General features: G+C 43.4%; 1 protein-coding gene across 1 annotated transcript in view; it reads right to left on the minus strand.

The window, feature by feature from the left end:
* itsn1 (intersectin 1 (SH3 domain protein)) overlaps positions 1 to 17,873 on the minus strand; it is a 51,289-nt gene that overhangs the window by 8,134 nt on the left and 25,282 nt on the right. The window contains exons 18-32 of the mRNA XM_061233928.1: positions 17,855 to 17,868; positions 15,203 to 15,516; positions 14,013 to 14,178; positions 13,602 to 13,807; positions 13,280 to 13,362; positions 12,690 to 12,859; positions 11,619 to 11,664; positions 11,222 to 11,343; positions 11,018 to 11,141; positions 9,832 to 10,023; positions 2,625 to 2,746; positions 2,212 to 2,318; positions 1,523 to 1,706; positions 1,119 to 1,217; positions 243 to 410 (exon numbers count right to left, since the gene is read on the minus strand). Of these exons, the coding sequence (XP_061089912.1) occupies positions 243 to 410; positions 1,119 to 1,217; positions 1,523 to 1,706; positions 2,212 to 2,318; positions 2,625 to 2,746; positions 9,832 to 10,023; positions 11,018 to 11,141; positions 11,222 to 11,343; positions 11,619 to 11,664; positions 12,690 to 12,859; positions 13,280 to 13,362; positions 13,602 to 13,807; positions 14,013 to 14,178; positions 15,203 to 15,516; positions 17,855 to 17,868 (2,117 nt within the window). The remainder of the gene's footprint in view (positions 1 to 242; positions 411 to 1,118; positions 1,218 to 1,522; positions 1,707 to 2,211; positions 2,319 to 2,624; positions 2,747 to 9,831; positions 10,024 to 11,017; positions 11,142 to 11,221; positions 11,344 to 11,618; positions 11,665 to 12,689; positions 12,860 to 13,279; positions 13,363 to 13,601; positions 13,808 to 14,012; positions 14,179 to 15,202; positions 15,517 to 17,854; positions 17,869 to 17,873) is intronic.

A 17,873-nucleotide genomic window follows, 5' to 3' on the forward strand; every position in this document is an offset into this window, starting at 1 on the left:
GTTGTTACTCTACATCTAATTAATCAATTACAGAAGTGAACTCACTTTACCTGGTTACTTGGGTCTGAACTGAGTATTGAAACAGTGAAAACAGAAACCAGCAGATACTTAAATGTATTAACAGACAGCTAACAACACCACCATCTAGTGGAGACTAGATTTTCTGTTAAAAGGTTTTCACTGTGAGGGCGTGTGTGAGTGTGTGCGTACATGTGTGCGTGTGTGTGAGTTGTGTACTGTACCTCAGACAGCCCTTCACACTGGACATGGGCCTGGATCCACTCCAGCCGATCTGAGTTCTCCTTCTCCCTCACACCCTCGTTGACCTGTGAGCACAGCTCCTCCGCCTTCTCCAAGGCCTGCTTCAGATGGCTGTGGTCCGGGTGGCTTTCCGGAGTGTTCTCCAGGATCTGAGATGTGTCATCACAGAACACACACCAGGTTTGCGCATATCTTTAGAAACAAATTCTTGTCCTCAAATTTGCTGAATTTGTTTTCAGAGTGAGACGCTGCATTGTTAACAGTGGTATTGTGTTGTCGGGGAAGCGAGGATTTATTCAAATTTGTTTATTTTCTGAATTCAGTGGTTCCAACAACAATCTATTTTAATGGAGATTCTTATTCATACTTGGTGGCTATTTCACGGCTTCCTAATCATAAAACCTCCAAATTGACCTACAGTATTTAGAAAATGTAAGCTTTGATGTCTCCTGTTTTGTCTGTGTTTGGGTCTTTTATCCATTTGCCCTCTGCTTACTTAAACACACACGTACACTTGAATTTGGGTATATTCAGTATTTTTTGTTCTTTATCTCTCTCTAAATTTATTTTGGTAATATACAATAATATAATTTAATTAATAACCTAAATCCTCTCAACCTAAATCAAAAATGATCTGCCACATACTACAATCTTATTCATACTTGATTCCCCTACACAGGTCCCCAAATCAAAGGACCTTTGGATGAACCTACAGTATTTACAAACTTTTAAGTGCCTTGTTTTGTCTGTGGTGAGGCCTTTTATCCCTTTGTCCTCTGCACAGACACACACGCCACACTCTCAATATTAACATTTGATGTCATTACACTCATGAATGGGCGCATGTGTGTGCGTACATTTTTTATGATGAGGGGGTATCGGGTGACTCTCTGCATGGGTTTGAGCAGGAAGCTGCAGAGAGGCATGCCCTTACAACGCGGATCCATCGCCAACCGCTGAAACAGAGAAAGAGTAACAGAGCGATTCATACACACACACAAGTGCACACAAATACACACGCAACCACACACACACACACACACAAACTCTCACACACAAACACATAAACACAGACACGCACACACACACACACACACATACACTGGTATCATGATGCTCTAGGACATCTCTTTCAACACACATTTTCATAGGGCATAAGTAATGTAAAAAGACAATGCAATTGACAAAATTGAAGGACATGGGACCCAGGTTTAGTTCATTGCACCAAGTGACGTACCAGGCCCCACCCCCAGGCTGTTACCTTGAGGAAGTCCTTGAAGTCAGGCAGCTCGTCGGTTTTGTGCTGGATGAGGGTGGCGCCGTTGAGCTGGCAGCTGCAAAAGCGGATATATGGCTGCATGTGTGGCAGCTGCGCAGTCAGGATGTCACCAATCATCTTCACCGGCATCCGCTCACCTGACATCTTCTTCCTCACCCGCAGCGCCCTGAGAGGGCGGGGGGGGGGGAGGGAGAGAGAGAGAGAGAGAGAGAGAGATGAAGAGGAAGGGAGAGAATGAGAGACAGAAGGAGATACTGTAAGCATAGGAGTAACCCTAGGTGACCATCTCTCCTTCTTTTTCCATACAGTGAAATTGAGTGAAATTGAAATATTATTTTGAAAGAATCCAGTGTTGAACACAGGGGTGTGGTTTTCATTCCTGACTGGCTATACAACTTCATCATCCTTTGACACAGCACTCTAAAAGTCAATCATGAAATTCCCCCTCCTCTCCTCCGTCATACACACAGCAAGATGCAAATCTGGTAGCATTCCTGTTTTTAGAAGCTGTTGTCACATGCCCTAACCTCATTAACCGTACTAATTTATCCACACCATTTCACTTTCACACCAAGATATTCTCACATTCTTCTGTTATAATTATATTGAGTCAATGAATGCCAAGGGATTGGTGCTGTTGTGAGAGACTAGAGGGCCAGTAGGGGGCATACTTGAGCAGCTTGATGTTGCACATAATTAGCTCCTTCCAGTTGACGAAGATCATGGCCACCTCAGTCTCTGTCAGCAGCTCTGACTCGAGCAGCGGCTTCTGGAAAACCTTGACACAGCACAAACCTTTAATCAACATTTGTGCAGTGCTGCACAAACATTTAATCAACATTGTTTAATTGCTGCTGAGGGTGCACAGATGCACAAATTATGAGAGCCTCCAGGGGGTCTCTGGGAATGGTTTTCTTGCTTGGATAAAACATTCCCTTTACGTCCAAAAGAACAAGCCTATGTGATACACTCTTCTTGGAAAGGCTTCACAGTTGAAAATTGTACCGTGGTGACCAGCTGTAGCCTGTGTGACGGTGTGAGTAGTTGTGCATATGTGCATGAATGGATGCGCCTTAGGTTGTACCTCAGTAACCAGCTGCAGGTCGTTGACATAGTTCTCTTCAGTGACAATGAGCTCGTGGGTGTAGCCCTGCCTCTTCCTCTCGATGGGGGTCAGCATGTCCAAGAGATGCAGGTCAGCACACCCTGAGATGGGACAACAGCTTGGGTCAGCTCTTCTCTCATCCTCCCTGTGTATGTGTGGGGAGGGGGGTAATATTGCTAATACCATTAATACGAAGTAACATATTTTACACAGGGAGAAATAAAGATGAAGTGCCACTTTTTGCTGGTAATGTGGAAATGCTGTAAACTGAGATTACATATTCACAAATACAATACAAAAAAACTGTGACCTAATAAAACCACAGAACAGACTTTCTGCTTGCAAGAACAGCAGTTTAGATGCTTATCAGCTTCTTGTATGTGATGCAGGGCATTGCCACACTCACAGTTTACAACCCTCATCTCACCACAGACAATAAAAGGCATATTCTAATAAAAATATACAATTCAGACGTTGGTTTATTTTCTTAGCTCACTTTCATTGCACATCCGGCCAACATATATTTCCTGTTTGGTAGAAATATAAGTTATAAAATATAAAATTATTTGATAGACATTTTTATGGAACCAAATAGCATTGAAGTTTATTTCGTAATTTGTTTATTTCGTAAAACTGTTCAGCAATTTTAGAGTATATGAAATTGCCCTTGACCTGTCATCTTGAACTACTTCTTATTGTTGTGTAAATGCATTGCTAGGTCAGTTCAGTACCAAACTAATGAATGTAAAACATGGTAAATTTCTTGTACGGAATTTCCTACCCTTTCCAACAAGGTATAAATGGTAAATGGTTGGAATTTATATAGCGCCTTTTATCCAAAGCGCTGTACAATTGACGCTTTTCATTCACCCATTCATACACACACTCACACACCAACAGCGATTGGCTGCCATGCAAGGCGCCGACCAGCTCGTCAGGAGCATTTGGGGGTTAGGTGTCTTGCTCAGGGACACTTCGACACAGCCTGGGCGGGGGATCGAACCGTCAACCCTCCGACTGCCAGACGACTGCTCTAACTGCCTGAACCATGTCGCCCCGTATAATATGTCATATTCAGGTGAAGGACAGGAATATCGCTGCAGTCACACAGCAGAATTAATATACAGATGTAGGTAATTACAGGATTTGGACTTACTATAGATAAGCCTGTAATTTTACTGGCTAACGTGGCTAAGAGGGCTCTGGTTACCTTAATCTTGAAATAGGTTTCCATTTTAAATGTGATGCAGGTTGGTTAGAAAGCATTAGGGTAAGTAATCATTTTTGGAAAGATTTTTGGATACTTTGGGCATGCTTTACAAAAACATACTCTCATATATGTGAATAAAACACATATGATGGTTAATATCAAACTTTCATATCAAAGGTTTTGTATCAAAAAATAAGTTTTTATATAAAAATAAGCTTTTCTGATCATTTGTGTGTTTGGACAAAAAGATATGCAGATGTTTTGTATTTGGAGAGATTTCCGGACATCTGAAGACATTTAGTGCAGTTTTGGGAAAACTTATGTGGAATTTGAATGCCTGTTGATATCCTTACCAATTTTTGTACACAAGTTGACATCAAGTCAGTGGACAAATATAAAGTAATTCTGTGTTGGTCCTTGAGTTAGAAATATGGATATTGGGAGCCGTAGTGGCGGCACATGCAGCGGACTTGCGGTAGCAGTTCATTGCACACCGAGGACTGGTGTTCGATTCCCGGTCCTGTCAAAAGCCAAGTTTGGCTGGCTCTCGTGGAGCGGCATAATTGGCTCATTGCTCCAGAAGGAGGGACTTGGCAGGGTTAGCGGATCGCTGCGCACAACAGCCTCGGAATCAGTCACGAGCATGAGACGAGATGGCTTGAAGAAGGCATGTTGTTCTCCTTCGGGCCGCCGAGGAACGGGGAGATCCCCCTGCTAACACTAATTGGATTAGATAGGGTACAATTGCCTACCAAATTGGGAGAAAAAGGGAAAAATCCAGAAAAAAAAGAAGAAATATGGATATTTATTTAGTAATACATTTCTGAATGATGCAATCCTCTTCTTTAATTTAAGTCATCAACCATGTATGTAAATAGTTTTTGAGCTATTGACACTTTTATAGGACAAAGTGGGGGGCAAAGTGGAAAGGGTTAAACCTCAATCGGCGCAGATTAGGCATTTCCCCACATAACATACAAAAAGGAAACAAGCAGCACAAAGCTTGCAAGCAGTGAGGCAGGTGTCATCACAGTGTGTACAGCTGGCCCAGTGAGGCTGGCGTAACATGCAATTGGTAAAAATGCTAATTCTGGGCCTAAAGGCTGGCATGGCATGACCTCACTGTAGCTAGCAAATTTTTCACCTGAGCTTGACTGCACAGATTCTTTGCCTGAGCCTGAATATGCAGCCTTAATGAGAAACGCTGAGTATCTCCAACCCATGCTCACTCGCATTCATTACGTCTAATATTCATGACACTTAAGGGGTTCTGATTGAGCAGAAACCAAAATAATCTTTGATAATTTGATAATCTCAATTTCAAATACAGTAGCCACTACATGTAGCACATAATGTATTGTGTCTGCACTATGACCAGAGGGAGGGATGTGGTTTATAGTTCTGGTCACACTGTTTGGTTTCAGACAAGCTCTCAAACCTTTCTGTTAAGGTTCTGATGTGAACTGGTGCAGTAATACCACCAGTCCTCGAGCAGAGATCAGTGAATCTGATCTGAAACAATGCAGGTGAAGGAGCAGCACACAATTCCCCTGTTACCCAGTGCCACACAGCCCTTTGCTAGTGCTGATTTGCGTGTATCTCAGCCTTTCCAGGGTAGCAACACTACCTTTGCACCATTTTCATGAAATGAAATGCCACAGGGTCTGATTAGCCAAAGCAGTTCACATTGCCAACCAAAGCACAAGCCTTTAGATTTATGAGTGGGTATATAGGTGAAAGTCATTGTGAATCATTGGGAGGGCTATTTGTTGGGTCCATGTGAAATGGAACATTCTGGTAACAGGCGGGCAGCTCTGCCAGCCACCACTTTTTCCCCACTATGCAGTCCATCAGCTCAGGCTCAACTGTGCAGTTCATCAGTCTGCTGACAGACTGTTGATCTCCGATCAGTCAGTGGAGCCACTGGTATTAGACAAGAGGGAAGACCCTGCCAATCAAACCCCACCCTGCTTGAGTGACACCCTTATGCCCTTCCCTCCAGGGTTGCTGGCTGGGTGCGGTCAGTATTGGATGCCAAACCATGGGGTCCATCCACACACACTGGAACAAGCTTTAACAGGATTAACAGTCCCCATAAAAAATGCACTGGCCTGCCAGCAACACCACATATAACCACATATAACTCAAAATTGCTTGTCATTTTTACGAGTGACAAAGCCAAATTGCTGCGGGCCATTCCACAACAACTCGAGCACCACAGCACCTCTTGGATTGTTCTTTTTCTGTGTGTTGGTAGACCTTTATGATATAAGATTCCTGAAACTTGAGCTTCATACTACATTTAGCTTTCCTGGAAGAGCCATTTCCTCAGTAGAATTCATACCTCAGTTCATGCAACATGCGTTTACTTTCGTTTTCGATATTCGGCCCTAAATGTGCACCTTTTTTTCACCAGGGACCATATTCAGGTCATATTTCCTACAGTAAACATACATTTAGTGTAATTTTATTTGTAAATGAGTCGTCCGAAAACAATTTCCAATTGCGTAAACAGAAACACATTACTAATAACGTTAGCCGAGATATGACCCATAGAATATTCAATTTGGCACATTTTCGGCACATTTATACCCACCGGACCCTCTACTTCAGATATGTTGAAGTTACATCTTTAATCAACTTTTCTAGAAAGAATTAGCTTTGGTACTCCCATGGGTTTTGTTCATACAACAGTTCCAACTATCCTAACGTTATAAATTCCTATATACCTGTAACACCCCTATAATCTGAAAGTTATGGACCTCTAAATATCAGATCTCCATTTTCATTGCAACACCCGGCAAATTTTAAATGGCTCTACTGGGAAAACAAAACGGAGGATGCAGCTCAAATTTTCAGGAATTCTATATCCCATAATTGTCTACCAACACACAGAAAAAGAGAAAATCCAAGAGGTGCTGTGTTGCAGCCTTCTGGAGTTCGCATGGAATGGCCCCACTGAATGCAATACTACTGAGAGATGAGCAGCCTTAGTGGACACTTCCCTACAGAGAGGTTTAGGCAGTCATTTATATCAGGCACAACGCACAAGACAAATTATTCAAGTTAACCTTACCTTTCCCATCAGCTACAGTGCGACTGTAGCACTGTTAGTGTGCTCTAGTGTATGCTATGGCATTGTTTTTTGTTATCTCTACATGACTGTTTTTAAGAAAAAAACTCTACTCTTTGGGGATTCATATATTTTCCATAAATACATCTACCCAGCTTCCACATTTCTCCTTCAGAGTAATCAGAACTTCCAAGCAGAAATACATTGCCAAAAGAGAGGCCAGTTCAAGTGTATTTTTAGTTCAGTGAAACAACCTCATGTTTAACCATCTGAAGAAAAGCACACACGCTATGTCTACCATTGCCATTGAGCCTTTTAATAGGTATTTTATACATGTCATTTTCTATAAAGAGTGTTACAGATTCGTTAAAGCTATGGATTGTTTTGATATATCATGTTTTTGTTTTTTTTACATTCATCTTTGACAAAATGCTTCAGTAACCGAGTGCAAACGGAATGGGATTTGTTTGAATTTGTTCCTTTTTCGATTGCTTGTGTGCACTGTAAAAGTGGAGAAAATACACAAGTTTATTCAGATACAATATATATATATTTATATATGACACATGTCATCTGGATTTTTGTATTTCCAAAACCCAGGCTGGTCATTGTACAAAATGCCTCCAAGTCATGTTGTCTTGTCTTGGAGGTTTCAAGAAATGATGGAAAGCCCAACCAATCGATCACAGAGCAGCAAAGACTGAATACTGTCACAACAGTGGAACCAATTGGAAACCAGAAATAGGAGAAAAAAAAAAAAAGAAAAAAAAAGACACAAAAATAAAGCTGTACACAGTTCAATAATCATGACAAGAGTTACAATAAAATGACAATACTGTTACGCAAGAAAGAAAAATAACAAAAAAAACAAAAAAAGCGATATGGTGCCAGTATAATGCTATATATTTCGTAAATTAAGGGCATGCTTTAACTGAATGAGAAATACAATAGCAGAAGGTGTGTGAAGAGGCTTTGTGACAGCCAGAACTTGCCAGGATGCTCCCGTTAGCTCATTAGTGAAATTGCCCGTCTTCTGTCTTAATGCTGCAGCTGCATGGCGGACAGCTCCGCTCATGTCAACTACATTCTCAGTCTTTGAAAAGACTGATTTTGATTCTTTAAAAAGCAATTTCCCCACCATAGAACAGGAAAAGCATTACAAGATAAGATAGCTTATCTACAGCCAGTTGGGTGTGGTGTTAAGTGAATAATTTCACAGAGTTAGGTCTTACGTAAAATATGGCAACTGTCTTTTAAAACTGTTGTTCTTTTTAAGTGGAGGGGAAAAAATGTAAATGCTACATATCATCGATATTAAAAAAAACACTATTTATTACAAATTCATTTGTTTATAAAAATAGACTAGGTCACTGACTTGGGATATAGAGTCATCCAACTCCATAAACATAGATGTTGATCAAACGTGATAAAAACATGTAAACTAGTTGAATTCATGAAAATAAAATGATTTAAAACACATCTACTCCACCCCCTTCTGGACGCAATTACACATACAGCTCCACATAAAGAACAGCAGGAATTGAACCCACTCGCTCTCATCTACACAATACTTGTTTTGTGTGTGTGTGTGTGTGTGTGTGTGTGTGTGTGTCTTTCCCGCCTCCATTTGTGGTGATTAAAAATTATTTGGTTTAAAACACCAATCTTAACCCCGTCACAAAAGCGCAACAAAACTATGAGTATAGCAAGCTCATGAACAGAACTAAAATCATAAAAAATATGGCATAACAACAAAAGAAAGAACAGAGAGAGATGTGATTGGACAAGCCAAGGAGTTCTGTCCTGCCCGTAATTTGTTTATGGACACCCCCACGTCACTCATCTCGCCACCCCTGCAAGAGGCTTGGACCTTCTCAGGCATGTGACCTTTGAACTCTTCGACTCACCCGTATGACAGATCGGTTGAGAAAAGCAAAACATTTCTAGGTGAGACCTCTGGATGAGGTGTGTTGTGTACAGTCTAACCACATGCAGTGCTTGTTGGCTGATAGTGGGTCTTTCTGTGAAGCTGTTGGTTGTAATGGGGTGGGGGGTGTTATTTGGGTAGGGTGGAGGGTAACGTCCAAAGGAAGCCATTTGACTAAGCCATCCTTTCTTTTGTTGTTGTTGTTCATGGACATAAATCAAAGACGGTTTTTAAAACCAACAACACTGACAACAACACACAAAAAAAGACTACTTTAGCAGAAAGCCACAAAAAGACCCACTATCCACAATATCTGGTAACTATTATTACTAGTCATTTGTTAGCCTTTTAAAAAAATATTTTGTATTGAGTCCAAGGATATCAAATTCATTAAATTAATTAATCATTGCTGTTGGAAATCGGAAGAGGTGGTGTTTTATTTTGTTGTTGGTCTTGCGTGCATCTATGCTTTAAAAATGAGGTCATAACTACTCTGCAGTGTGTTCTTCTAGCCAGAGGGCCAGCTGCCAATCATGCAGGAGTCACATGATCAGGGTCTGCATCTCCCATCATCCCTCGGGGCAGAGTATAGGGGATAGTGGGTCTCTTTGAGGACTTTCAAGGCTGAGTGGGAAATGGGCAACATATGATTCCTAGAGAGAGGAGGAAAACACAGCACATAAGCAAAAAAAAAAACATAATAAAATAAAAAATACATAAAAACTTCACTCACAGCCCCCAAACACACAAAAAAACATTCCCCACACACCTATACACACAACCCACACATGACAAAGATCTCTCAAGGAGGGGAAGGGGCAGGGCAGAGCGGGGTCTAACAACAAAAGAGGCACAACGTACACAGATCAACTGAGAAAGACTATAATATATTATTTATATTTTACTATCGTTTTGGAGGATCAAACCGGCCAGGGAGCTGGCTGTTATGGTGTGTAGCGTAAATGGGGTTACTTACACTGCTGGCTGGGGTCGGTGTCGGTGGTCATTTTGACGTAATTTGAGGGGAAGAGGCCAACTGTGCCATTCAGCTCCCCTTTCCACCAATCAGGGTCTTCCTTACTCAGCACGTTTATGATCTGGCCCTTCCCAAAAGGGAGCTCGTCATCGTTCTGGGCGATATAGTCATACATACCAATCACCTGGCACACTGGAGAGAAAGAGTAGGAAGAGAGAGGAAGGGAGGGAGAGAGAAAGAAAAAGACTTAGTCGCATTCTTGACTAGGCCATTGTTAAACAGTGCTTCTGCTGTTGTTTTCACACTACACTGCACTCCACAATCAATCAGTGAGTGACTGACGTGCAGGTCAGCATACAATTCATTACTTAAATGAGTGTTTATTATGGCTTCCGTCATACACACCCGTCAATACAGGGGAGTGAATGCTAATGTATCTAGCACACATACAGGTATACAGGTGTGCATATGCGACTTAACATCACAGGCACATGTATACACACACACACACACACACACACACACACACACACACACACACACACACACACACACACACACACACACACACACACACACACACACACACACACACACACACACAGTGCCGTGAAAAATATCCCCCCCCCCCCTTCCTGATTTCCTAGATTATTGCATATTTGCTTTTATTGCTTTTAGACATTATTGCTTTTAGACAAAAGTAACCTGACTGTACACAGACACATATTTTTTTTTATTTCATTCATTTAATCAACACCGTTACCAAACACCCATATCACCGCCATGAAAAAGTAATTGCCCCATTAAACTTACTAAACCTAATTGCCCCATTAAACTTAACCCCATTAACTGGTTGCACCACCTTTAGCAGCAATAATTGCATTCCTGTAAATTGGTATCTTTCACATTGCGCTGGAGGAATTTCAGCCCAATATTCTTTGCAGAAACTGCTTTAATTCAGACAGATAATAATGAATGACTTTTGTGACTTCCTAGATGTGCCGTCGCTGCACCCTTGGAAGATTTTGGCAGGCTGGGCACTCTTCAGAAGGTTCACCACTGTGTCAAGTGCACCCCATTTGAAGATGGTGCAGTGGAGTCCCAGAGCCTTAGAAATTTCTTTGGAGTGGCCTAGTCAAAGTCTTTACTTTTTCACGGCACTTAAAGTCTGCAACAGATGCCGTACCTGCATTGGATGCTGGCAGTTTTGGGGGCAGAGGCTCAGTGGGCGTGGTCTTACTGGTGCTGGGACTCAGCAGCTTCACGTAATTGGCCGGAAACCAGCCGATCTGTCGTCTCTTTCCCCGGGCCTGAGACGGGAGCGGAGGGAAACAGTGAGTTGGCAGAACAGGAACAGACGAGAGTGAGGAGCGTCAGCACGAGCACCTACCTGCAGCTCCCCTTCCCACCAGCCCCCTGGGTTCTTCTTCCTGATGAGGATGAGCTGGCCGGGTGCTAGGGTGAGCTGCTCCGCCCCGGTGGCTGTGTATGGGGCGATGACCTGGGCGATCTCTGCGGGAGGGCGGTGGGATGACGTTAAAAATGCTCCTAAATCAGTCTGTGCAGTCTACAGTTAGCCCGTCAATTACTGCACTCCAACCACAGAACTGGATGAAGATTTCAAGTGAATATTTTTTTGGTACACAATCCTAACCAATGTTCATTAGTTATTTTCTCATTTATAAACAGTGAAACCGAGCATAAAGGGGGAGGCCCTTCTGCTGGACAGAGCAGTCCAGCACTCTGACTTTGCTCTTCTATACTGTACTAAAACCCCAGCCACTCACCCGGCTTCTTTCCCAGACTCCCTGTCTTCCCAGCAGGTCCCAGAGCCTGGGGGTGCAGGAGAGAGAATGGAGTTTATATCTACACCCCAAAACTAGACTTCTAATGGGCAGTTTGTGTCATTAAAGAAAGTCGTTGAGAAAGAGTACGATCTGATAATCAGAACAGAAAGACCGATCCTTCTTAGCCTGTCACTGGCCAATAACACCGCACAGCAGTATTCTCAGCGCACATGCAGCTGTTTTAACATATTCCATATTTGAACATTTGAACAAACATTTGATGTTTTTAAATATAAGGGGACACAAAAAAACACATTCCCACTTTAGCCATCACAGGCTCAGAAAGTTTGGGAACTGCTGACATGAACCGAATCAACCCATGGTTGGAGTTAGGCAAATCCCAACAGGTTCACTCTGTGCAGCTTTTGCTGTCTGCATGAGGACATGGTCCCTAGTACCAGTGGGGTTGAGAAATTTGTTTGTTTCTGTATTTGATAATATCTGTCACCCTATTCCCGGTTCCAGAGTCATCGTGATGTACAACCCTTCACTGGATAAAACGCTACAGCTACTTTACTGAACTTAATAGCCACCCGCTACCAAATTAGCGATGAAAAAGTGTGAGTTACAGTAGGCAGCTAACGTTAGTGTTTTGCCAATACGTTAGTTAGCTACCTTAATAGCCGCCCGCTAGCAAGGTAGCTATAGCGAATACTACCAAAGTGGAGAACAATAGTCTACCAAACTAGCAAGCAGTTATGAAGTACAGTAGGCAGCTAATGTTAGCCATCTAGGTGGATACACTTACAAAGCGGTTAAGACATGCAGTTGATGTACTTACACAAATGTCATACACAACCATGTGACAGTGTTGTATCCAGTAACGAATCATGACTCCAAAACCAGAAAGAGGTTGACCGATATTATTGGTAATGCAAATTACTCCACCACACCGGTTTGCAAGGCTAGTTTTCCTCTTTCACGCAGTAGGTCCCAGTGCGCCCAAACCCTCTTTCATGAACACGGGTGTTGTAAATGTACCTCAGGTTCCTCTGATGGGATGGCTCTCACCTCGGAGTCACCCCGGGGTTTGACGTAGTTTGAGGGGAACACCCCGGTCCTGTCCCCCACCGCCCCAGTCCACCAGTCGCCCTCCTTCTTCAGCACAGTGATCACATCGCCCTGCTGGAACGTCAGGTCCCCCTGCTCGCTGCTCTCGTACGTGTACATCGCGATGAAATCTGGGAAGCACACCAGACATGCTTTCATGAGGCACATCAGTACATTGCCATGAGCTCACGAAATACATACAATCAGTTATTTAATCATAAAATCTAATTAAAGTGTGTTATTCACACTTGGTTTTGAGTTTCAGACATTAGTTCAGTTTTAGCATCTGTTTTTGGCCCAGACAGTTTTTGAGTGTGACAGAGGATATTTCAGATACTTTTTAAATCTTAATTGCCTTATAATCACACCTCTGGGTGAATGGGTGGGGACTACATATGATTGGCTGATAGGTCACTGTGACAGACAGGTGGGCAGAAACAGGGAGGCAGGTGAAAATGTGATTGGGAGCTGGGTGGAGCCAGTGTTTGGCAGGAGGACAGAACTGGTCTGATTTGCTGGTGGTTGAGCCTGTGATTGGGTCGATGTCTCACCTTCCCCAGGTTCCAGGGGTTTGCTGGGGGAGGGGGTAGGTCTCTTCACACTGGGGGGGCTGTCTGATGAACCTGACTCAATACTAAAGAGAAAGAGAGAGTGTGCGAGTCAGCACACTCCAAACAGGGGGCAAAACACGTCTTACTCTTACAATTTATTGGTTACATTCAATCACACTTTTTATGTCATACACTTTACATATGATGAATATGTATGTACTGCATATGATTTACAAATAATGAATGTATGTATGCAGTACAGCAGATTGAAAGTGGAAATGAAATCTCTCTGCAGCGTGTGCAGATGAAGACCAGCCTTCACCTGAAAGACTTGCGCACAGGGCCGGAGATGAGCTTGACGTAGGATTTGGGGAACCAGCCCCTCAGGCCCTGCACCTCCCCAAACCACCACATGTCCTGCTGCTCCAGCACCGTGATTATATCGCTCTTATTGAAGTTCAGGTGGTTATCCTTCTTAGCCCTCCATGGGTACAGAGCCTGGGCCTGGAGACCCTCCACCTTCTCCCCCTGTGAGAGATGGAGAGGGAGGGAGAGAAAGAGAGGGAGAGAGAGGGAGAGAGGGAGGGAGAAAGAGAGAGGGAGAGAAATAGAGAGGGAGGGAGAATGGGAGAGGGGGCAAAAGGGGACAGAGAAAGAGAGAGAATTATAATTATTTAACAAATGAATCGGATACTGATGTAGTCATTCTCCCCCTCTCTCCCCTGTGCCGTACCTGTCCAAGGACGGGGGAGGGGGAGGATCCAGTGAGGGTGGCGGGGGTGAAGGCGGAGCGCTGCCGAAGCTGCCCTGCACTGGGGACGGAGAGCGATGGCTGCGTGGGCCAGGCGTCCCAGCCGTCCGATTCCGGCTTCTCCGCCGCCGCTGCACTGGACGGCCACCTGCGCAGGGGTCACACAGAGGTCACACAGGGGTCACATGGGAGTCACATGGGGTTTGCACAGAAACGTCAACCGACATGCGGTGCGAAAGGTGTGCTGCTAGTTCTGGACATTAGGGCCAGTTTTGGTTTCTCAATCTCAGCACCAGATATAATGCTGACATCCCTGTGCTGACATCTATACAATCACTGCTCAAAAAGCCAGTTTTCCCACTTGGGTCCATTAATTTTGGACAGAAAAATAAAACTCATATGGTTATACCACTGCCAGTCTTAGCAGTATAAACACCTTATATTGCCGATTATCACCCATGGAACAGGGAGATAGGCTTTGACGTGGCCTTCGTGCATCACTGTTCAGCGCTACCCTTCTTGTACAACCGATTAGGCATGTGATCAAAGGCACAACTGAGCATGTCTGTTGAGTGAAAAAGTGACACTTCTCGGTTCTGATGTGATAGGTGTCGCTGTTACAGACAAAACTTCTACATTGCAGCCAATAGAGACATACAGTGGGGTCCAAAAGTCTGGGACCATATTGAAAATCTGGGGGGGGTTCATGTAATCTTGGACATAAACATGGAGGTTCTGCAAATCTGTGGAGTCCAAGTCAGCTCCTTGCCATTAAAGCTGGACATACAAAAAAATGTTGAAATTCATGTAATTTTCAGCATTTTACTCAAATTGTTATGCTGATATCATTTGTAATGAACGTTTGTATTAAATTAGAAAATAATGCAAAATATAAGCATTTTGACTAGTGGTCTCAGACTTTTGGACCCCACTGTACATTTTACAACATTTTACAAATTTTCTAGTCCTAAATTCATCTCATGATGGAATTAAACATGTACTATACAACGAGCAGCTAGCATTTTGATCTTGGGACAGGAATGCATTCATCTCATCTGGCTGAACAACCAGAAAAAGTTAGTTTTGCATTTCAGGGCTATTCTTAGCACTGAACGAATGGACCTCACTGAGCCCTGGAGGTCAGAGGGCAGGAAAGGGGAGACGTGTCTTACGTGGTGCTGAAGTCGGCCCAGTTTCCGGACGAGGAGGACGGGGCTGACGCAGCAGGGGCCGGTGGGGCGGGAGCGGGGGTGGGGTCTGTCGGCGGGGTGGGCGTGGCGGCCGCGGGCGGGGGCTGTGTGGGCGTAGGCGTGGGCGTGGTGGAGGCGGAGGTGGGCGTGACGTGAGCGGTGGGTTTCTGGAGGGACACTGAGCTGGGGACCTCCGCTTCGGGGATCTTCTCGGCGTAGTTGGCGGGAAACCAGCCGGTCTTCCCCTTCAGTTCTCCGCCCAGCCAGCCCGGCTCGCCCGTTTGAGACTCGTCGACCTGCGGGGTCAGAGGTCGGAGGTCACTGCACACACTAAGCTGGAGTCCAGTGACGGCCACCGATCGGCCTTAAATATACGAGCAGTGGAGAACTAGCATGTCATTCATGAGGAGCAGAGTCTGCAATAACAGAGCATGTTCGGTGAGGTGAAACAGACAGGAAACCTCCGGTAACAGTGAGGGTGTGAAATTCATTGTTTCATTTCCAGAGCTTCCAGTCCACACAGACAGATTTACCCACATATTGAGATTCTCCACCAACTTGAAACATAATGAATTCTACATAGCAAGATTCCCTACCCTTTCATTCTATTCCATTTCAGTGGAGAGATCTGGTTTCCTGATTTTATCGTTCACAAACAGTAGGTAGGAAGATGAGTTGACACCCTTAGGTTAACCCTTACTGCTCACTGCCACCGTTTTAAAAGCGTTTCCATGGAGATTGAACTTGTTGTGACCTGCCTTCCCAGGGCAGCAGCAGGGACTTTCAGTTATGAAGCGGTGTGGCTGACCACTGCACTTCATGATGTAGCTGGCCACTTCTACCTAACAGTGGTCAGCTTCCTCCTATCTCCTGCTTCTAGTTTAAAAATTGTAATTTTTTTTACCTTTAACCATGCAGGTCAATTGACACTCAGTTCTCAAACAGACATGTGCTAATGTGTTCAGTGTTCCTTGAGGAAGAAACATCTATTCACTGGGATTTTCATCACATCAAGCTACAGTGTGCATTGTGCTTTACAGCTGCCTATGGTTTCCGGAACACAAGTGTAAAATGTAGAAGATGACATTAAAGACATACTTCTAAATGACACATGCAGACATCACTGTTCTCACAGAAGCAACATATCACATGTATCCCTAACAGAACATAACCTATGCTGAATTAATGACACTCATTAAAGCCTACAAATTCTTTCATAAAAGAATGGATCCCAAAAGAGGGATTTTTCTCCCTCAATTCAGCATCATGTTCATTTATTCAATAGAATAAACGTACAGTGGTAAACAAATACAGACGAGAAGCAAGCAGTCTGGCTCAGGCGATCAGCCAATGATAGCGAGGCACAGGGGGAGGGAGCAGAGCATGATGGGACGGGGGTGAGCTGACCCACACTTACCCGTTCCCCTTTCACCTTTGGGAGGACAGTGTGTAGGGAGAGAATCGGGGGTTAGTACCAGGGACGCGGGCATGTTAGGCAAACCTGGGTCAAATTATTTCAAATGCTTCAATACTTTAACACGAAAGAGGACTGAGGTTGATAAAGGCTTCTTGTAAAAAAAGAAAGTTTTGCATTATGCATTGCACTCCATAAAGAACTATCGAAACTAATTCATGAAATGAATTCACTGCAATCATGAAAAGAAGTTGATGAAGACTTTAGGTTGGGGATGAATAATTGCGGAAGTCGTAGTTATAGAAATGCTGCAGTAGTTTTGTAACTCCATGGAGATAATGCCTCTGACATATTTTAACTATATGTCTTTCACTGAAAAGGAGACTTTCAATTAACTGACATGACAACTGTGTGAAATGTAACGGTTTTGAGTGTGGTGCTTGCTCACACAAACCACCAAAGCTGTGCATTCTTGATGGAATTGATGAGTTAGAGCAGGGGAAGGGAAAATCATGCTTAATTATGACTGAAGAATGTTTTTCAGTTTTATAGGTTTAAAAAATATTTGACTTTGTTCTCCTTTAACCAACTCTTCAGCGTCCTTTATTTCAAGAAAATTGTTATGTGACATTTGGTTTCATAATCGCTGTGGGTGAAGAAATCATTGGCGCCATGGCGGTTCCAGTTCATAACAAGATAAATGCAGCCTTTCTGGCGTTAAACCCCTTTTTTGCACCATTTAAATGTCATGGCATATGAATGTAATAATTACATTAACCCTGTGATTACTGATACAAGTACTCACAGGTTGGATCAGCCGAATACTGACAATAATGAATAGAATTGAGGAGATGATACCAATGAGGGCACATTTGAATTGTACAGCAGTTTTATGTGCAGGCCATTTACTCTTGTTGATGTGTAGAGTTGAGTAATTGTTTTAAATTAGTCCCCACGTTTGCTTAAGACAGGAAAGGGGAAACTCGGCGAAATGCGCTTCTGGATTGGATGAATGATTTCTTTAGTCGTTTTTGTCTTTTTGTTTGCTAATTTTACTGTGCTCTAATCTACAAGTGAACCGTGTACATAGCCAATGAGCTGACTGAGTCCAACTGGACTAAACAGAGACCTTCATACAAGGAGTCCTTCAGCCCTGGTTTACAATAAAATACAGCAAGAAGCAAAATGGACCACGAGACTGGCCATAACAATGTCCTTACCATAACAATGTCACCAGGC

Source organism: Conger conger, chromosome 3 (genome assembly GCF_963514075.1).
Source record: "Conger conger chromosome 3, fConCon1.1, whole genome shotgun sequence".
NCBI classification, from domain to species: Eukaryota; Metazoa; Chordata; class Actinopteri; order Anguilliformes; family Congridae; genus Conger; species Conger conger.